The sequence below is a fragment of the Labeo rohita genome, chromosome 2 (genome assembly GCF_022985175.1).
Source record: "Labeo rohita strain BAU-BD-2019 chromosome 2, IGBB_LRoh.1.0, whole genome shotgun sequence".
Taxonomy (NCBI): domain Eukaryota; kingdom Metazoa; phylum Chordata; class Actinopteri; order Cypriniformes; family Cyprinidae; genus Labeo; species Labeo rohita.
This window is the reverse complement of record NC_066870.1, coordinates 11,444,538-11,465,549: the sequence shown is the minus strand read 5'-3', so window position 1 is coordinate 11,465,549 and position 21,012 is coordinate 11,444,538. Positions and strand designations below refer to the sequence as shown.

At 34.5% G+C, this 21,012-nt stretch overlaps 3 protein-coding genes across 9 annotated transcripts; 1 reads left to right on the top strand and 2 right to left on the bottom strand.

Annotated features, from left to right (window-relative positions):
- Window positions 1–31: 31 nt before the first annotated feature.
- lrrc53 (leucine rich repeat containing 53) lies at window positions 32–5,488 on the bottom strand. Of its 6 annotated transcripts, none has more exons than XM_051131887.1 (6): window positions 5,293–5,487; window positions 4,496–4,785; window positions 4,250–4,369; window positions 3,114–3,932; window positions 2,503–2,910; window positions 32–1,430 (listed from the first exon to the last, which is right to left on the bottom strand). In XM_051131887.1, the coding sequence occupies exons 2-6, from the start codon at window positions 4,500–4,502 to the stop codon at window positions 40–42; spliced, it is 2,745 nt and encodes a 914-aa protein (XP_050987844.1). In that variant the 5' UTR covers window positions 4,503–4,785; window positions 5,293–5,487; the 3' UTR covers window positions 32–39. The 6 variants fall into 6 exon arrangements, with proteins under 6 accessions (XP_050987844.1, XP_050987833.1, XP_050987826.1 ...); XM_051131876.1 differs by having other exon boundaries at window positions 4,496–4,604; XM_051131869.1 differs by having other exon boundaries at window positions 4,496–4,908; window positions 5,293–5,307.
- Window positions 5,489–6,621: 1,133 nt separating this feature from the next.
- Window positions 6,622–10,867, bottom strand: cryz (crystallin, zeta (quinone reductase)). 2 transcript variants are annotated; one of them, XM_051093269.1, is made up of 9 exons: window positions 10,749–10,867; window positions 10,424–10,581; window positions 9,764–9,916; window positions 9,506–9,669; window positions 9,365–9,416; window positions 9,073–9,222; window positions 7,295–7,396; window positions 7,124–7,219; window positions 6,622–6,974 (listed from the first exon to the last, which is right to left on the bottom strand). In XM_051093269.1, the coding sequence occupies exons 2-9, from the start codon at window positions 10,529–10,531 to the stop codon at window positions 6,813–6,815; spliced, it is 987 nt and encodes a 328-aa protein (XP_050949226.1). In that variant the 5' UTR covers window positions 10,532–10,581; window positions 10,749–10,867; the 3' UTR covers window positions 6,622–6,812. The 2 variants fall into 2 exon arrangements, with proteins under 2 accessions (XP_050949226.1, XP_050949235.1); XM_051093278.1 differs by lacking the exon at window positions 10,749–10,867 and adding an exon at window positions 10,697–10,715.
- Window positions 10,821–13,674, top strand: tyw3 (tRNA-yW synthesizing protein 3 homolog (S. cerevisiae)). Its single transcript, XM_051093291.1, has 6 exons — window positions 10,821–11,159; window positions 11,681–11,761; window positions 11,891–11,989; window positions 12,085–12,156; window positions 12,271–12,404; window positions 12,777–13,674. Exons 1-6 carry the CDS (start codon window positions 10,983–10,985, stop codon window positions 12,976–12,978), a joined length of 765 nt encoding a protein of 254 aa, XP_050949248.1. The 5' UTR covers window positions 10,821–10,982; the 3' UTR covers window positions 12,979–13,674.
- The last annotated feature ends 7,338 nt before the right edge of the window (window positions 13,675–21,012 follow it).

Sequence of the window (21,012 nt, the reverse complement as noted above, 5' to 3'; positions counted from 1 at the left end):
AGTGCATGTTATCTATTACATTATCAGTAAAGAATAACGCTATCTGATTTTCTTATCAAGTGCTGTTTGTGGCCTGTTGGTTGTTTTTTCAGGTAAAATTAGTCTTAACTTTCTCTTTGGTGAGCCCTCAGCTGAAGATACATATTCTTGGATGACAGGTGCAGCAGAGCTCATCAGGTCTGAACTGATGGACTGATCCACAGCATCCCGTGGAACAGTGGGTTCACTCAATATAATATTTAGATTGGATAGCTGCTGAGTGTCGCCGGCATCCAGAACGTCAGGATGTGATGGAACTGTAAGACTGTTGTGATCATCTGGAAGAGCTAAACTGAGTGTTAGTGGGAGTGTTGATGCCATTTGAGGTTCAGTTCTACTGCTGAAGGCAGTGTCTAATAGAGTTTCTCCCTGGATGGAAATATAACTTTGACCTTCTTCTTTAGTGACATCATCTGTATCTCTAGACATGCAGTTTAATTCCTTATTTTCTTTTTTAGAACACTTCGTCTTAGAGGTGTCTTGCATAGCATTAATTTCCACTTTCTCTCTTCCTGAGCATTCAGTGTTATCTTTTGATTTTTTGCTAGTTTTGTTTATTTGTAATCTCTCTTTTTTGTCCTTTTTGCTTTTCAATTTTTCCTTATTGGCCTTTTTGTACATCTTGTCTTCTTCGTTATCTTCTTCGTCAATGGACTTTGGATGAACTCTGCTTTTTCGAAGGGGGTTTAAATTTAATTTAACTTTCAGTGTCCTCTTTGCTTGTCCTCTGGCTTTCTGGGTTTTTAAGTGTCCTTGTGTGCTGCTCTTAGTCTTACCCAGTTTTCGGGGGCTTTTCTGTGCAGATGTTTCAGAGTCCTTCATCCTGCTTTCCTTTTTGTGTCTGTCAGCCGTTGTGGTGATGACATGTCCCTCTCTCCCAGATAGATCAAAAGTAACGCTTCTTTGAGAAGCTAGCTTAAAGCCCAGCTCACTATTTTGACTCTCACCATTTCTCCCAGCGTTTGACTTGTCATAACCCAAGATGTCTCTACATAGCATGGCGTTGTAGATTTGTGCTCCATTTTGAACTGCGTTCTGTGAGTGATTTGCAAACTGAAAGTTCTGGTTACTACTCCCAGCTTGTCTGTATTCATAAGTTTGATGACAGTGCAGACAGCTGATGGTTTGGTAAATTGGTTGAACATCAAGGTCCTCAGCCCGGTGCTTTGACAGTGAATGATTTCCTTGAGTTATTTCATTGTGGATTTGGTCTGGGGTTCTGAACGTGCCTCTCTGGAAGGCTGATAAATGATTACTGAGGGCCAGCTGCCGTATTCTGACAGCTGAGATGTTGTTTGATCCCCCACAATGTTGGGAAGAAGTACCCTGATGGCCCAGATTGCTGTTTGGAATGTCTGCCTCGCTGTCATTATGTCTTTGTCGACTTGTGACTAAAACAAAGAAGTAATTTAAAACTTAAAAAGAATTTGAGTGGTATAAAACAACTAAATAAACTAGATGTCACCACTGGAATGGAAGGTGTTGCTATGCAGTTAATAGGTAGCTGTTTACAAAAGATTAGTATTATATATATATATATATATATATATATATATATATATATATATTCAGATTTCAGTTCAGATGCAAAAGCCTCTAAATCCATCTGACGTTTTTCTTTAAAATTAGCATTTCTTTCTATTACTTTGCATAGGTTTCTATGTAAGTACTGGTACTTCTGATTGGGCTGAGGCTGGAATTTAGCGAGTTTGAAGTAAAAGTATTTGATGGACGTATGTGTCAGGAGCATTCACTCAGTATCATTATCTCATTTTTGACCAAGATGGCTTTTAGCTTGTTTTGCATCTGAACTTTTCATACACACATATATATATATATATATATATATATATATATATACACTGACCAAAATTATAAACACAACACTTTTGTTTTTGCCCCCATTTTTCATGAGCTTAACTAAAAGATCTAAGACTTTTTCTATGTACAGGCCTGCAATCAAGGCCTGTTTCTCTCAAATATTGTTCACAAATCTGTCTAAATCTGTGTTAGTGAGCACTTCTCCTTTGCGGAGATAATCTATTCACCTCACAGGTGTGGCATATCAAGATGCTGATTAGACAGCATGATTATTGCACAGGCGTGCCTTAGGCTGGCCACAATAAAAGGCCACTATACTACATCAAAAACAAAACTAAGTTAAAGTTAAAACTAACCAGAAATATATTTAAAAATGATATTTAAATAATAAAAAGGGCAATGGCATACAACAATATGTATAAATATTTTATACCTATTTATAAATATAATAATTTTTAAATAACACTAAAATAATAATGCTAAATACTGGTTGGAAGTCATGAGATTAATCGTTAATTTTTCCTACTGTATATTTTCTTCCAGTATATTTGTGGGTCTGTAGCAGTTAAAAGGTTTGAAATTCTCTTCCTTAGCATATACTTTTAAAACATTTGAAAGTAAATGGTGTGCTTGCTAGTTTACCTTTGATCCTTTGTTGCAACATGGAATATTTATTATTCCCTTCACGTTGGCGATTAGTCAGCTGTTCACCTACATGATTGGCTCTGTGCGGGACAATCTGTCTTTTGTGCTTTCCTACCCCAAGTGCTGTAGGACTGCACTTGTGGCAGGTGAAATGATTCTCCATTGTGTCTGATCCCAGATAAGGAGAGTCTTCTCTGTCCCAGGGCTGATGGGATTTGTAGTTGCTGTTGCACAGTGCATGGCTCATAGATAGAGTGTCCTTGCCTTCGCAGAAATTCCACTGGGTTGATTCTGGGCTAAACGTTTTTCTTTCCATAGCTTTATTTTCCCCCTGCACTAGTTCAAATTTCTTACTGAGTTTGTGGTATGCAATGGCAATCATTCCCAGGGTGATCCCAACCCCACCTACAATTAAAAGCAGAACCGATTCCATAAATTAATTAAAAGGAGAAGTCTTTTAAGACCCTAGTTTTAAACATATGTACAAGTTGCACAATCATGAGCAGGTATAGCATTTCTATTGCTTTAAGCCTATATAATCACATCCTCAACCTTATAATGAAATAGGCTGAATGTTTTGGTTTCAAGCATTCGCATTAGATACTCACCCAAAAATGAAAATACAATGGCAATTGCAACATTTCTAATATATTGCTGAAAAGTGTTATTACTTTTAGCCACAACTTCCACTGTTATATTCCTGTTTGGTGGGACACAGTTAGCATCAGTTAACTCCAGCACAGCCTGCACAGTTGCGTTATCTGCATTCACACACACCATCCTGTGCCCATTGTACAAGACTTTTTCAGGAACCTGAATGAAGCTCCTAAGAAACAAGGCCAGCTCTTTCAACTCACAAGTACAGCTCCAGTGGTTCAAATCAAGGTTTAGCACTGAGAGCCATGACAGATAGGAGAACGCATTTGGAGCACTGCGTAGATGATTGCGGGACAGATCGAGTCTGCGGAGATGAGGAAGTCCTCGGAAGCTATCATGTCCTAAGTACCCAATGAGGTTGTTGGACAAGTCCAATGTTTCCAGGTTCCTCAGGTCAGCGTGGGCAAAGGTGGTGGAGTTCAAGCAAGTAAGGCGGTTCCCCTCTAGTTGAAGCGTTTTTAAAGCTCTAGAGCTTTGGAACCAGGAACCGTCAATGTCGATTAGATCGTTATTTCCAAGCTCGAGAGTCTCCAATCTGTGGAGCCAGAAGAACGTGGAGCTGTCCAGGGATTGGCTGGAGATGCGGTTGTGGTCCAGCAACAGTGTTGTTAGAAAAGAGAGGTTCTGAAAAGCATTCTCCATGATGCTGGAAATGGCATTGTTGCTGAGTGCCAGAACACTCATGTTGGACAATTCAGAGAGGACCATGTTGTCCACAGAATCAATGAGTCCATCAGTGAGCATCAAAGCTTTAGTAGAGCCTGGTGCATCTAAACATGATGAATAAAAACAGTTATATTATCCAAATGCCACACTTTAGGAAATTATGCTTATAATGTTTATAAATGGTATAGACTACTTACATAAAAAGCACATCATTTATCAGATGTCACTTTATATCTCATGATATAGTAAGATGTAGTAATGTAGTAAGATGCTTTAATTAAATGCTTGGTTTGAAACAACATAAGTATGAGTAAATAATGACATAATTTCCCTTTTTTATGAACTATCCCTTTAAAATTATCAAAAAAAAAAAAACAAAAAAAACAAAAAACAAACTTCAACTACATAATAATTTACTTACCAATGATGTTTAAGAGTTTATGACAGATGATGACATCTTCAGAACACACCACACAAGAAGAAGGGCAAAGTAACGACAGCTGAAACTGAGTGATTGTCACCATCAGTAGAATACAGACACCTGAGAGGAACCATTAGTATAGTGTTCACCTAAGTTAGTGTGACAGTTTTTTTTCCTGATCTTTTTAAAATGCAGAATATATGAAGAAAGAGTTCTGTGAGACTACTTGAAACAATATGTACATACTTCTCATGATTTCCCACTGATGTCAGATAGTGTTGGACTTCCAAAATGCCTTATATGGTCCATGGCCTTTCAATCAGCTTTGTTTAGGTCACAACATTTATACAAAATCCTCAAAATGCAAAATGCAAAAAGCAAGAGCTTGTCAACAAAAACACAAGAGAGTTCTTTACTCCAGATCTATGTTCACTCAGTAGTACTCGGTCATAACTAGTTATTTAGTGTTTTTCTTCTGTTTTGGCAACTGCACCCAATGCTGCCCTCCTCTGAGCTCTGTTGCCTAGAGACACTGACTGCCAGACAGATGAGGAAGGTATAGTTATAAAACATGCATGACCTTCCACATGATTCCCTCTGTGGAGGTGATTCTGCTTAGTGTGTGAGGACACTAGCAACACCTGCCACATATTCTTATGCTGTAACAGTAAAATAAGAATATGATTGATGATACTTTTAATGATACTTTTAAATCTCAAACAGCTACTATTGAACTCTTCCTCAAGGATAATTACGTATTGTTTCACATCCTACTTTACATAATGCAGCCAAATTCAACAGAAAACCCAGGAAAAAAATTTATATATATATATATATATATATATATATATATATACACACACACACACACACACACATATATTGTCTAATACTGTCTAATTAATGTTTCCTTGCGGAATTACTAATCTGTGTGTGTGTGTGTATCAAGTAGTAATAATATATAAATAAATCTATCCTGGGTTAAATTCAAGACAAAACAATTACGTAAATTACAATTAAGTACATACAGACACTGTGCTTACCACACATAGAGCAGCAAAATGTGTATCCATATGCCGAGGGTCCAAACAAGTTTCTAAACCTTTCCTCAGTATTCGTTTCACAGTGGTTTCACTGTCTCAGTGAGTGATCTGTGGTGAGGTTGTGCATGGTTACATGCAAATGGGGCATGCGTTGAACCAGCATGTTACCTGATCTCAGAAATGTGGTACAGTGTCCAGCACTGATGCCTGACAGTCACAAACCCGCAAGTTCACCTTACACTGTTCCATTTATCACACAGAGGTGGACAAGCCTTACAGTAACAGCCAATCAGCAGTCAAATGATTACAGTATAATGCTGTATCAATTATCTATTAATTATTAAAATTAATAATGCATACAATGGAAATACTATTTTGAGGACTGTTAAAGGAACAGTTCACCAAAAAATGAAAATTATGTCATGACCACAATATCAATCAGTTATCCACATTCTTCAAAACATCATCTTTTGTGTTCAGCAGGAGAAAGAAACTCACAGAGGTTTAGAACAACTTTATAGGTTGAGTAAATGATAGGTGTAATGTCTGTGTGCCTAATATTTACTGTTCATATCATTTATATTAAATTGAATGAGAAGTAATTTACAAATACTAAATCAAGAAAAAAAAAAAAAAGTTTTAATTACTGGACCAAAAACCTGTGTTTTATTTGAAAGCCACCACTAGCATTTGTAAACCTTTTTTTTTTATTTTTTTTTTTTACATCTTAAAAATACATCTAAATCACAACACGCAGATGCAGAAAAACTAATTCATGTGTTCATGACTTCAAGGCTTGACCATTGTAATATGTTATTGGGTGGTACTGACCTACATGCTTAATAAACCAAAATGGTCCAAAATGCAGCAGCTAGAGTAGCAGCTACCTCACTAAAACCAGGTAGTATGACCATATTAGTATACTATGTCAGCACTGCATTGGCTCCCTATTGAACATCACATTTTGAAAATATAAAACATTTTAAAATCCTTCTGATTACTTACAAAGCTCTAAACAGTTTAGCTCCTCAGTACTTGAGTAAGCTCTTATTGCTTTTCTTCAGGGCGGCTTTACAACTCTTTACAGTTTAATTCTTTCATAATCTTTACAGTTATTGAATGGAACTGAATCTACATTGAACTGACCCTAAGCTGAACACTGACACTACTGCTTTGCAGCAGAACCATTACTGAACCATTTTTACTGTTTATCCCTTCAACGCTGTATCTTTATAATCACTATTTAAATAAAGGTTACTTGACTTAACCATTTAATTATCTGTTTATTTAATTTAATTTCCACAAAACATGTCTCTTTGGTTACTCACATTCTTCACAATATATGTTTATTTGTGCTCAGCAAAGAAAGAAATTCATACAGATTTGGAATATGAGGGAGAATTTACATTTCGGGTGAACTTTTGGATGAGTTTTTCTTCTCTTGAATGCAAAATAAGATACTTCCTTTAATGCAGAGGTGTGTTGCACTGAATTGGATTTTTTTTACTTCTTGCATAATTTTAGATGATCAAAATCATCTTTCCACTGGCTCCAGGGCTGTTGATGATGTCTTCATGAGCCTGGGACACTTTATCAAGTGTATATTCAGGACCAATGACAGGTTTCAACCAGCCTGTCTCCATTCCTGCAAAAAGAGCTGCGGCACACTCGGATGTTTCCTTCTGTGAACAACAAAAAGCAAAAACTGTACGTACCTTACCATAAATTCTTTGAAAAGTAAGATTTGTCATGGGTGATAAATACATGCATAACAAACATAAACTAAAAATCAAGAAAATGGTAAATAGGCAATGTCAGGAAGCCTGCGTACATTAGTTGCATTGTACAAAGCCACACCAATGATGCTGGTCTCTTTCATCATGGTGTCTCTGGGGTTGATCTCAATAGTGCCTCTAGAGCCAACAATCTGAAAGGAAGAACAAAATGATGAAAACAAACAAAAATGTTCAAAACACTTGCCCAACAAACATATGGTACTTACAATAACTCTGCCACCAAAGTCAAGCAACTGAAGATCATTACTGAGGTTGACGTTGGACAACATCTCAATGATCACATTTACGCCTTGTCCACTAGTAGCATCCTAAACACAGAATACCAGCTATTATGACAAAATGCAACCTTCATTTTTATGATCACAAACTATTGGTATATTATATTAATCAAAAGTGACAGTAAAGACATTTATAATGTTTAATGGAAGATTTCTATTTTAAGTAAATGCTCTTTTGAACGTCCTATTTATCAAAGAATCATGAAAGATTAATCAGTTTCCACAAAAAAATATTAAGCAACTGTTTTCAGAAACTGATAACAAGAAAAATGTTTTAAAGCAGCAAATTAGCATATTATAATGTCCTCCCACTTTAATACTTTTACCCCATCAAATTTCATAAGATGTGTAACATTTGTATGAACATTGAATGAAGATTCAACAACTGAGACATAAACAACAATTTTCACAGACATCTAATGAACAGAAACGGAATAATGAGTCCCTAACATAGGGGGTCAAAGTAGCAGTACATTTAGCAAGTTCATATTCATATAGAAAACAGTTAATAAAATAATATAATATAATATACTACTACTATACACATAAGGCTTGGCTTACTAGAGTTTTTGATGAGCATCACAGATTCAGATTTTAACCTCTGTGTAGACCTTTTTGAGGAACTCTTTTTTATATTTATATAAAAATTGTATCCTCTTATGGCACTGTCAAAACAATGAATCCCAAACTGACCTGGGAGAGAGAGCTCAAGATGGACATTTTGTAATGATTTAACTAAAAAATTTGCACAGATTGCATATAACACCTTATATAAGACATAAATATCATTCACTTTTTCTCCACTCTGCTCCACATGCAAAGTAGATCGGGGATTACACCCATTGTTTATGGGGGCTATCATGTAATTAAAGCCTATTGTTATAAGTTATAATTGAAATGAGTTGCATATTTGGGTCCATTACAGTCACTTCTAGGTCTTCCTTGTAAATTAATTTCTAATGAACATGTTAGATGGCTTTTCAGCCTGTTATCCTTTGCTGCCAGGAAAAAATATTTTGATGTCTTAGATTAGTAGTGATAAGCCACCATCATTAAAAGGCTGTCATAAAATGATGAGAGATTACTCCTTTGGAGCTAATTGCGTGTATAATTCACTCTTCAACAGATGTTTTTCACAGCATTTGCACCCCACATCTTTGTTTTATTATAAACTCTTTATGTGACATTATGTGGTATGGTATGAGTTTTTACCCTATATTAGTAATGTATTTTTCTTCTACTTCTTTTTCTTGTTATTATTAATAATTAATTTAAAAAAAAATGCAGTAATATATTTCACATGATTGCTGTTTTACTGTATTTTTGAACAAATGAATTCAGCTTTGGTGACCATAAGACACTTAACATGAACTAACAATGAAAAATACAAAAGCATTTATTAATCTCAGTTCATGTTAATTTAAACATTTACTAACACAATATTAAAATAACATGTATGTGTTAATATTATGTAATGGACCTGAGCTAACATAAACACTGAAGAGATATATTTTTATTGACTACTGTTAACAGAGATAATAAACACTATAAAAAAATTTTGCACGTTGTTAGTTAATGCATTAACTTGTTTGAAAGAGTGACTCCAAAATTTTGAATGGTAGAGTAAGTATAAAAAAGTCAAAAAGTTTTTTTTTAAAGTGTAAGTCATGTAAACCTAATAAAAATATAATAAGAGAGAATTAAACCTTAATTTGATCCAAATAGTCTTTTTCTCTGTGGTTGAATGCAAGATGAGCTCCATTGATAAGTAGAAGCTTCATACCCTCGGGTGTCCCTGCTGTACCCAGAACTTTAAGACCAAATGCTCGTGCAATCTGACACGCTGCAATGCCTACCTACAAACACAAGATTATTTATTTTATCTTCAAGCAAAAACTGTACTTCAAAACTGTACAAGTGTGATTCATACAAATCATTTTGAAGTTATAAATTTCAATACATTTGTTATAAATTTAAAGTAAATTATGCACATCCTACCCCACCACTGGCTCCATGGATAAGAACCGTCTCTCCTGCTTTAGCATGAGCCCTAGAGAAAAAGTACATTTTAAAATGCATTAAAACATTTCTATAGTTTCAGACGTCTCAAGCTCTACAACAAAGACTACAAAATCTTACTTGTGAACTAAAGCTCTGTATGCAGTGAAATATGGGACTCCCATAGCTGCACCCTGTTTGTAGTCTAGGCAATCAGGAAGCTTGTGAACAGTGTCCTCTGAGGCCACAGTAAACTCAGCGTATCCACCTGTCACTGTGCCTGTGGTGAAGACTCTGTCCCCTGCCTGTGAAAAAAATTGCGGTCCATGCAAAGCAAACATGTAAACTTGTGGTCAGTGTGCAAGACGAGTAACAAGTTGACAAATAAAATCACGGCACCTGTAGGAGGTAAACACCATCCCCAACAGCTTCAACCACACCAGAAACATCTGATCCCGGAGTATAGGGCAAGTTGGGTTTCCGCGCATAGGATCCAGAACGGATGTATGTCTCCACTGGGTTTATGCCACATGCATGGACTCGAATCAGGACCTACAATTGCAGAAAGTTTACACAGCTCTCTGAAAACAGTAACAACAACAACAATATAATAAACCAATACTGTAATAATAATTAAGTCAACAGAGGAATATAACTATTATTTCTAAAAAGAGATAACGGTCTCTTGGTCATTTTGTAAACATGGTGAAAAACATGAGCCTTTTTAGTTAAAACAATAATAATAAAAAAACACTTCAAATTAGGGCTGCAACACACTATTATTAACCTAACAATTATCAGAATGATTAATTGACTAATCGTTGATTATTCCGATGATAAATCAGAAAGCTTTGACTGATTATTCAGCTTTTACAATACAGTAAAATATTGAGTTATACATAATCTATACTTATACATATAGACTTGCTTTACAGCAGAACATCAAGTTGTAATTCTAACTGGAAGCAACACAGATTTTTTTTTTATGCTTCATATTGTAAAGCTGCTTGCTTTTTACCTTTATATATATATAATATTTATTTATTTATGTTGACACACCTGTTTCCGACCAGGACTTGGCACAGGCAGGTCTGTGTAGTATTTTAAAACGGAAGGGGCTCCAAACTCTGACACTCTGATGGCCCTCATTAATTTCGATGTGGCCATAGCAGCCTCTGCAAAACAAGTGGTAGGTTGAACTTTGACTGGTTTCTGCACTGTTGAAAAAAAAAAGCAAACAATGAATTAGGACATCTAAATCGAAATTGTCTAACTACAACTCTCTCATATAGCATATTAGAGCATATAGAACATGTAGTGCACGATCGTTACACAGCGTCGCGTTCTAAAGAAATCGGCACGGCATAGGGTACATTTTGTTTACCTGCAACGCAAGTTGTAGCTCCCTACAGCTCTTCACTTCCGTATGAAATGAACTTGGGCACAACCCGGCCACCGTACTCGGCTGTGCTCTCAAAACGGCAAACGTGAAATGTGCGGTACAGCAAATCTAGCAAACAAACTAATATTTAAAAATCTGATTGTTTACGTAATGATATTATTCCAAAGTTCGGCAAAAAATAGTAGTAAAATTCGTTAGTAACGTTAGTACTTAAACATGGCTGGCGATAGTGTTGCGTTTCAGCAATGGAAGAATCAGTGTCTTAATAAGTGTGATTTCAGTAAGAAGGGCAGTGTGGATGAAGATATTTCTCATATTGTCTCCTTTATCAACAGTCATGATCGGTATTTCACGACAAGCTCTTGCTCCGGAAGAATCATCCTTTTTGACGGGGTAAGACAAAATGTTATTTGTCTGATAAATAATTTGTCACCAAAATGATTTTCAAAAGACACTGGTGTTTAAAGAAGACTTTTTGAAGAATATGGGTAACTAAACAGCTGGTTCTTATTATTATCCATAGTATTTTTTCCCCATACTATGGCAGTCAATAGGAACCAATAACTATTTGATTACACACGTTCTTTAACATTTCTTCTTTTGTGTTTAGCAGAAGAAAAAAACGTTCATATAGGGAACAACTTGACTGTGATTAAATGATGACAGAATTAAAAAAAAAATTCAGATAACTATCCTTTCTTTAATATTACATTTTTTGAAGTAATAGTGCAGTCAGTTTAACTATGAAATAACTCAGCAATGTAAAATGTGACCTTTACTTTGTATTTATTTTTGTCAACAAAACAAATAATCATTTAAGCATATACCTTTATCAAAAGATTGTTAAGTTCATGGTAACTAAAGTATTCATGTGTATTAGTCACTGTTATGTAATGGCATGTTCTTTATCTAAGGCATTGGATTGCCAAGAAGTGCAAAAGCGAAACTGCTCCTGGTTATTTGTTTCTCATCAGAAGTGCCAAAGTGAAGATGTGGTAAGAAATTTAGCGCTGAGTATATATATATATATATATATATATATATATATATATATATTTCTTTATTTATTTATAATATATAGAACCAGTTGACCTTGATTAAAGCTTCACGTGTTTCTGAAACAGCTCACAAGTCTGAAGAAGTCTGTTGGAGATGCCACTTTCAAGTTTGAGCCTTTTGTCCTTCACGTTCAGTGTAAACAGCTTGAAGACGCACAGCTGCTGGTGACTGTCACGCTGAATTATAATGAAACTGACCATGATGGAGGTTGTTTAAAGGGGACCAAATAATAACTTGCTTTTGATGGTTTGTTTCTTAGCACACTGTTGCAGTAAACTCAGGCTTTAGGAATTCTGGTATAACTGTGGGAAAGAAAGGCAAGATCATTATGGTAAGATACACATTGTGCTTTGTGTTCAACATTACAGATACATCAGTGTCATTTTGGGGTCTGAAGTAACCTGTATTTGTCCTTGAAATGTATTTTTATTATTATTTTTTATAGGCAGTGCGTAGCACACAATGTCTTGAGGTTCCTGTCAGCCACAGGGGAGCTGTTCTCATCAATGACCAATACCTTGATTTCCTTGTCAGAGTTTCTAACCAGAAAATGGAAGAAAATCTTAAAAGAATAGAGAGGTAGAGAGCAATTTAAATGATTAGTAAAGTTTAATTGAAAATTAAACTATTAACTATAGATAAAGTGTGTTTTATTTCAGGTAATAAAAATGTGTGTTTTTTATGCATTTAGTTTTAATTAGCTATAGTAACCCCTGATGTGAACAAATCAGTTCACATGAAAAAATGTCACAAATGTAGTTATTTGATTAATGACTGAATCTTAATTTTTCCTTAAATATTAGATTTTAGATATTTTAGATATTTTATTTTGACATGGTACATTTAATTCCACATTTTATTTTCAACATTAAACAATTCATGCTGTACATAAAGTATTTTAATATGATAGTAATGCCATAATTAAATTCTAACCTTTTTTTTTTAAAATAGATTCTATGAATGCTTACAAACTGCCCTACAACCTCAAGAACAGAGGTGTAGTTTAAAAGAAGCAGCCGACAAGAAACCTGTCTACAGACGGAGGAGGAAAAGGACACAGGATGATTCTGTGACAGACTGTTGCCAGACCATCAAAGATCATAATGAAAACAGTGAAGAGGGAACTGACTGTAACCTACTGTTTTTATCATAGGAATTTTTCCTTTATATCATATGATCATCATTCTCTAGGGTTTCTGAACAGTGCACATTTATCCAAGGTTGTGTTTAACACCCCTTTAGAGTAAAGTACCAGCCTATTAGACATGCCTCACATTATCGTTTCATGTGAGCATTAGACATAAACATAGCTTTTTTTAATGACAAATATAAATCAAATAGTCTCAAACCAATTTCGTTTAAGTAATCTTTTTGATAAGAAGCGTCTGCTTTCTCAGTAGCTCTGTTTTATATGTGTCATTGTTTTGCAGAGATTTGGTGAATTTGTTACTGTTACATGCTGTTACTTCAAAGATTTTGAATGTGTAATCCTTAATGCTTTTGTTCATGCAAAAGAAAGATGCTTTCCAGCATTGTCCTTCATAGCGATGTAGAAATCGACCGTGTTATTCATTTCTGACAAGCAATTTGTCAGACTTAATTGTAAAAACGCTGTGTGGTTTGGAGCACATTTCCTCTGGATTAGAAGGCATTACTGTCAGGGCCTAGTGCTGCAACGCCTCATTTGGGTGACTTGGCTCATTAACTGCATCTGCATCATTTTGCTTTTGATATTTTCATTTTTTCTGAAGTCTGGTTTTTATGAAGACAGAAAATTTTTGTAATGTTGAAATAATTTAGTTGCATTGATCAATAAAGCATCTTCTAGCTCTAATAAAAATAATTTTAATAAAAAACATTGTTTTTTATATAAATGTTATATGTTAAAAGATACCTCATTGGACAAGTAAAGGTTATTCAGCTACATTTCCAGATGTGAAAACATTCTCATGACGCATACATGTCAGTTTAAATACATATTAAGTGACATTTGTTCTAATAATGAATGCATCTGTAATAAGAGTTGTGGTCAGAGCTGTCAGACGGTGATCTGCATGAATGTGTACAGTAGTGCACCAGTAGATGGGGTAAATGCACCTTTAAAGACATCGGTAACTGTTGTTCTTTAGTGAGCAGCTGTGCTGGACCTGTGGTTCATTTATTTCTGGTAGACACAATGCTTGGTCCAGTATTATATTCAAGAATATTCAACTTTTTTTCAAAATAATCATTATTTGGTATTCAGATATTGGTTCCAGATTAAAAAAAAATACAAATTTTAGATTTGTTGTAGACAGGGCTATTGTGAAAATGTTGCCCCAGGCTCTGTGATTTATATTATTACTCAGTTTAGGTCACAGTGTATTATAAAATCCTTTCACAAAAATAGAATATTAATAAAATATTAATCAAAATCGAAATTAGCATAATTTCTGAAGGATCTTGTGCCAACTGAACACTGGAATAATTGCTGCTGAAAGTTCAGCTTTGCTATCACAGGAATAAATCAAAGTTTAAAATATATTAAACTAGAAAGTAGTTATTTTAATTAGTAATAATATTTCACAATATTACTATTAGTTACAATATTTGTTTCAGCTGCATTTTTAAAACAAATATATGCAGCCCAAACTTACATGTGACCTCAAACTTTTGAATGTTCATTTGTATAAATTAATATTATTATTATTATTATTATATATTATTATTATATTACATTATATAATAAATTATGAAGCTGTGGCCAGTTTCGGGAAAAAATTAATGAATGAAGAATGACATTCAGATCCAGGTTAGCTGCAAATGCACCTTTCCCCAACCAAAGGACTTCCAATGCTAATCTTAAAATAACATCAATTAGCCAGCTGAAAGACTAAGGAATGATTAGAAATCTCTCATAATTATTACTAGACATTAACAGTGAGAGGAAAGGAGGGGCACTTGATTGGCAGGTTGAGATGAAGTAGCATTAGAATGAGTGAGAGGGAGTGCTGGGAGGGCATAAGAACTGCCGCAATCAGAGGTGAATTGGGAGCTTTTGTGCCTGCGTGATTGTCAAGTGGGCCATTTCTGTGTCTGATTAGGACCTTCTCTCTCACCGCTGGCTGATTTGGTGGCTGTGTCCTCAGGACTCCCTGCGCAATCACACTGCCACTTACTGTCACTCCAGGCCTGCTGATTTCTCCAGGAGAAAAAAACAGAGAAAGAGACACACATGCCAATTCAACCCCTGTGTCCTTCACAACTAAACACTGACTCAGTTTTCACTGTAGGAAAGGTCACTTAATATTTTAATTATTATTAATAAAGCTAGCATTTAGACAGAATACAGATTAAGGGCTAAAGAGATGGACTTTGTGCTGGCATTTCTGTAAAAGCTGTAAAAGCAGATATCAATCCACCTGGAAGCTAAATTGGTAAAATATGTTACAACACTTTACAATGAATACACTGTACAATAAATGAAACATCATATTATTAGGTTAAAATTCTGTTAGTTTTGTTTGTACTTACAGCTTGAGCAGAAACTGACTGCAGCAAATATCCTTCTCAAATAATAGTTTCTGAGTGAAGGTTTTTGTATTTGTGATGATGAGTCTTTTAGACTCATAAATACTACTCATAAATCACTTAAATCTATCCCAAGCATGTCTAATTTCGAATGGTAAGCATTTCTACACATGATCTTATTGTGTACCAAGAAACGTCTTTTGTTTATTATCTCATGACTTGAAAACCAACTGATATGTGATATTACATTTTGAGGATGACATTTTTTTTTAAATAAAATGATCAAAATGGAAATTCAGTCAACATTTTCACAAAGTTTAATATACATCATAACATAAATCAAGCTATAATCTAATATTATGCATTACACCTGAGATTTTAAAAGAAAGAAAATATAGTAATAGGCTAATTTCTGTAAAAATTATATGTAGATAATACCATATATTTATATTTACAACTTACTCAAAAATCCAATGATTATACTTTTCATAAATAATATTTATTTTATATAATATGAGGTTAGTGATGAACGTATTTAATATAAAATAAAATGTATCATAAATGCTTTGAGATTGTGCTCTTCTATATGCCTTATATCTAAATCTAAATATTTTTTTCTTTTTGCATGTCTATGTATTAGGATCATTACTTACAAAGGGTATTTATGAATGATTCGTCATTTTTACCTCTGTAAAAGGAAGATCATTTTACATTATATTCTGTCTAATATATAATTTTTCTATCTAAATATGAATAAAATATACAGTAAGTTGCATGTATTATATCAGCAATTTATGCTACTATTGTGGTACTATTTGAGCAGATTGGATCTGGATTTTGTAGGAGCCTCATTCTACCCTAGCCTCCTAAGACCCGGGAAAAGAATGTAGTAAAAAAAAAAAAAGTATTTTTTTTTATGTCATTACATTAGAGCATTAATAAAAATGTAAAACAAAAAAAAAAAAAAAAAAAAAAAAAAAAATGATATTTTATGTTATGCTATGTCCTTTCTTTTTCTATTTCTTTTTTTTTCTTTTTTCTTTTTTTTTTTTTTTTTACCAAACTCTGTATAAAGATTAAGCAGAATAATTTTATTTACCAGTCATATTTTGATTTGAAACCCCACAACACAGATTTATGACAATAAATAAATATAAAAATTAGTCAGACTTAAAAGATAATTATGAAATATTATCATATTTCCATAAAAATGTCACTACGTTAATATTAGAAGACAAGGAAAGGGAGTGGTCATGGTGAAACATCCAAATATTTAGTATCTCTGAAAATCCCTAAATGTGCTCTGTACAGGACATCCAGACTTGCCAAACGGTGGCATGTACAGTCTCAGAGAAATTCACAAAAGTATAATGTCCTCATGTAAGGATGCACGGTCTCAGGAGGCTAGGTCCTATCGCTTGTTTTTCTGAGCTAAGGTGCCGTTGAGAGTAGTCTGATCTTTAGGTAATTTGAGGCCTCCATGTTTTGTTTTATCAGCTCTTAACTGCTGTCTCTTATTCTCTGATCCCTATCATTATGTAGACATACTGTCTTTTTTGCCATTTTACAGGAAAGCAGAGAGACGACAGAAATTGATAAAGGAGAAGAAGAATAAACATGAATTGGAAATGCTAAAAAGCCAGATTCAAACTCACATGCATATAAGCACCATAGGTCCAACAATGAAGATCATGGTTTGTTTTATTGTTTTATGTGTGTTACTTATGTGTCTTTTTTATTCTTGCATCTGTGCAGATGAATGACTTCAGCACATGATGCTGAGAATCTTTTGAGATGCAGCCTGCTTTATATGTTCCTGTAGGAAGTATTTCTCTCATCCTGGCTTAACAGCTGTGACATTCATATATTGATTACATACATAGACATGGTGGCCCTTTCCATCTTGCAACTTATAGCACAACCAGTGGTAGAGCACCAGAAAAGTATGCCTGAAAGATGAGAGCCAAACAGGCGGGTCTCATGAGAACTAGAATGATGAATTAGAATGCACAGATTTGCAAGATTGATTTGATTCTCTTTCATCTCAGACGCTCGATTATGTTCTGAAAGCCTGGCTTGCTCCAAAAATTTCTGAGCATGCAACTGTACCCCAATGGAAAGAAAAATAAACAGTTGCACACAGGGTACTGTATCATTATCACAACAAAGACTGGAGGAGGGAGCTTCTGAAATCTGAGGACAGAAACATCTGGAGCGCGTTAATCAACCGGTGAATGACGGATGAGTTTTATTCTGCCTGGCGACAGATACGAGGCGGGCCTCCTAGTCGATTGTGACGCATGATAATGACATCATCTGACTAAAGTGGGCCATAACAGGGCCTCTTTACACATGTCAGCGAAAGAGGTTTGTGCCATGTTACGCTGTGGTGAAACAGGTTCCTGTTTTAATTCCCATGGAATCATTGAGCTCGCTGTAAACAGCTTTGGGTTATAAAGAGCATCTTTGTAGAGGATCAGTAAATAACCCTATGGAACGCACAGTTCCTGTTTGAATTCCCATAGAATTATTCAACATATTTTAAACAACCTTATATTTTACAGACACTATGAAACCAAAACTGTAATCAATGTTTTGAGGTCATCTATTCCCTTGTTAAGTCTGATATCAAGTGTCACCTCTTCCGTGACTTCCAGGTCCAAACGCTCTATCAGATGACACGAGAAAACGAGAAACGGTACTAATTATACACTCACAATGTGATATAATACTCCAAAAAATGTATAATCCTCCCCTTTAACTCCATACAGAAATCCCAGATATCCAGACACTGAAAATATAAATATAAATAAATAAATATGAAAATTATTTGTGTTTGGGATGCTGTGAGCACAGAGACTGTAGTGTACACCATAAATTTGAAAACGTTTAGCTTAAATGTTTAATATGAATGAACAGTGTTCATAAACGGCTGCTGTGATAGTATTCTCAGGTGAAATGAATTGGGGTTTGGACCCGGAAACAGCATTTGTTGGTGTGTTCGTTGGTGCGTTCATAACAGTGACATAACTAAAGCCTATTGGCTAGATAAAAAAAAAGATGATTTGTCCCACCAAATCTTCCTAATTAAAATAAATAAATAAATAAAACATTTTAAGAGGAAATATGTCAAAACAGGACAGAAAAGTGATTTCATAAAGGTCTTTAAAGACCATGGCTATATCCGATATTATATTATATATTATATATAGGTGAAAAACTGCAATTATGCAAAATTGTGTTTTGTGGTAATCTATTGTAAGTGTACTCCTAAACATAGACAAAACCTGTGTTTTTTTATTCCTGGGAAGAAGACCAAAAATAGTGATGTCTCATCCTGAACAACAAAAAAATAAATATTGTATAAAATTGGATACATAAAAATGAGTAATATGTCCAAATTCACAGTGTTTAATAAAATAGTAGGTGAAAAGTACCCAGATTACCTACTACTACTGGCAAGAATCTGAGGGCGCAGCCGATGGATACCTTACCATCCTGTGAGGCCACAAGAGAAGATTTGTAAAGTGCAGTGAAACGACACAACTGATGCTGGTAAGTCACATGACAATAACCAGTGTTGGGGGTACGCATTACAAGTAACGCGAGTTACGTAATACGATTAATTTTTCCAAGTAACTAGTAAAGTAACGCACAAACTAACAGGGGGTTAATTCTAACACACATTGTTTAAATCTTTCCACACATGCTAGCATAACCAAATTTACGGTATTTACTAGTTGCCATATCAACACTATAGAGAAAAAAGTGTACCAAAATTCAAAAAGCCTTTCGAAGATATCAATATTATTGAATATTGAATATTTATTTTACTTTTTTATAGTAAAAGTACATTTCTGGCTGAAGTAAATTTTTCCTTTTTGTAACACTGCGTCACAATGTGCCCCGCTATTATTAAACTATGCTATTCTTTGACATTAACAATGTCATTTTCACTATTTACTTTTATGGATTTTAATTAAAAACCACAAGATATAGGTAATAACAATCTTTGTTTAATGTTCAGAAATTAGTATTTAAAAAAATGTAAAGCATTTAGGCTTGTTTATGTGTCTCATATTCTATAAAAGCTGTGTGTGGAGGGAGAAAAGTGTCTCAATGTCTGATTGCGTTTCATCTATTTGTCCACATTGTTTTGAACTATACTGAATAGCTGTGTGTTGCGATCAGGGCCGTCCCAAGCATGGTTGTTCATTGTCAAACTCCAAAATTCGATTATTTTTAATTCTTAAAAAAGGCCATTTTTTTTATTTAAAAAAGTTATTAATTTTAATTTACTGACAAAATATTTTCATTTGTCTTGCATATTTCATAGATCAGATAACATTTTAAGCTGTCATATGGTCATGTTACAATGTACCCCACTTACAAGGCATATTGTAACGTTTCACTTCCTTTCTTTTGAGGTAAATAATGAAACATGTATACACTGTAATTATGAAACAAATCAACATATTTGTACTAGACAAGTGTGAAATTAGTGTCGATAAAAAAAATGATGCTCTGAACCCCATATGGATTTACACAAACTGAAAAATTCAAAAAATGTTGTGCTCAGTGCTCACCTACCAAAGGACAATGTTTAACAGCATGCATTGTGCCTTGTCAAGTGAATTTGAGCACTATGTATGTGATATGGGGGTCTGGTTTGTATTGTGTGCTTCACAGTACTCATGTAGTACCTGCCGCTCCCTTGGGCCTTATGGGTGTCGACCCCTCCTTTGTCCTAGTGATGTGTGGCGTGCTGCCTGCCACTTGCTGGTGGGGCGGCGGTAATTTATGTGATCCCCTGTAATTTCCTGCTACTTTCTGAAGTGGTAGTGGGGTGGAGACAGCGGAGAAGGTTGAAGGACCCTTCCCTCTTTGACCTCTCTCTACTTCACGCATCACCCTGAAGGAAATAATTACACGGGAAGCAGAGAGAAAGAAATGAAAGGAAAAAAAGGGTGAAATAGAGCAACAAGGGCTATAAACATCTCCTGACATGACTGCATATATTATGGAGGGGGTGCACACTAAAGAGGTCAAAGGTCAGGACGGCCATCCGTTGTGAATTAGAAAGAGTATATTAACATTCAAATAAAATGCATGTTGTGACATATGCCAAAATAGGCAATAGACATAATACAGTCCAAAACAAAAATAGTGCAAAGTATTTCAATAAAATAAAATAAAATAGTTTAGGTCCCATTTTATATTAGGTGGCCTTAACTACTATGTACTTACATTTAAATTAATCATTTCATACAATGCACTTATTGTGTACATTGTACTTACATTTAAAAAAGTACCTGCATGTAATTACATCTGTAATTAATTTCTGTAATTACATTTATAATTACACTGTTGTCCCATCCCTTACACCTTAACCCACCCTTAAACCTATACCACCAAACCTGTCCCTAATCTTACTTGTAACTGACTTCAAAGATAAGAAAATTAAACTGTTACCTAAAAATTGTAAATGAAAACATTACAGAAATCAAAAATATTCAGAAAAAACTAAAAGCAAATCCAAATATTTGTAAGATATTTTGACATATCAAAATAAAAGCCCACAAATACACAAAGTAAATCGACTGAAGAAATAGGATTTAAATGCAAAAACTACATTTGTTTGAACAAATGTTTACTTCAAATGTATACATATACTGTT

Coding starts and splice junctions, on each gene's coding strand:
- cryz (XM_051093269.1), bottom strand. CDS start 10,531: ATGGCCACATCGAAATTAATGAGGGCCATCAGAGTGTCAGAGTTTGGA. Junction 7,397..9,072: donor ACTATTTGGATCAAATTAAG/GTTTAATTCTCT, acceptor TTCTGTGTTTAG/GATGCTACTAGTGGACAAGG. Junction 6,975..7,123: donor CTTTGTACAATGCAACTAAT/GTACGCAGGCTT, acceptor TGTTGTTCACAG/AAGGAAACATCCGAGTGTGC.
- lrrc53 (XM_051131887.1), bottom strand. Junction 3,933..4,249: donor TAAACTCTTAAACATCATTG/GTAAGTAAATTA, acceptor CATCATGTTTAG/ATGCACCAGGCTCTACTAAA. Junction 2,911..3,113: donor CATTGTATTTTCATTTTTGG/GTGAGTATCTAA, acceptor TTTTAATTGTAG/GTGGGGTTGGGATCACCCTG.
- tyw3 (XM_051093291.1), top strand. CDS start 10,983: ATGGCTGGCGATAGTGTTGCGTTTCAGCAATGGAAGAATCAGTGTCTT. Junction 11,160..11,680: donor GAATCATCCTTTTTGACGGG/GTAAGACAAAAT, acceptor TCTTTATCTAAG/GCATTGGATTGCCAAGAAGT. Junction 11,990..12,084: donor TTGAAGACGCACAGCTGCTG/GTGACTGTCACG, acceptor TTTGTTTCTTAG/CACACTGTTGCAGTAAACTC.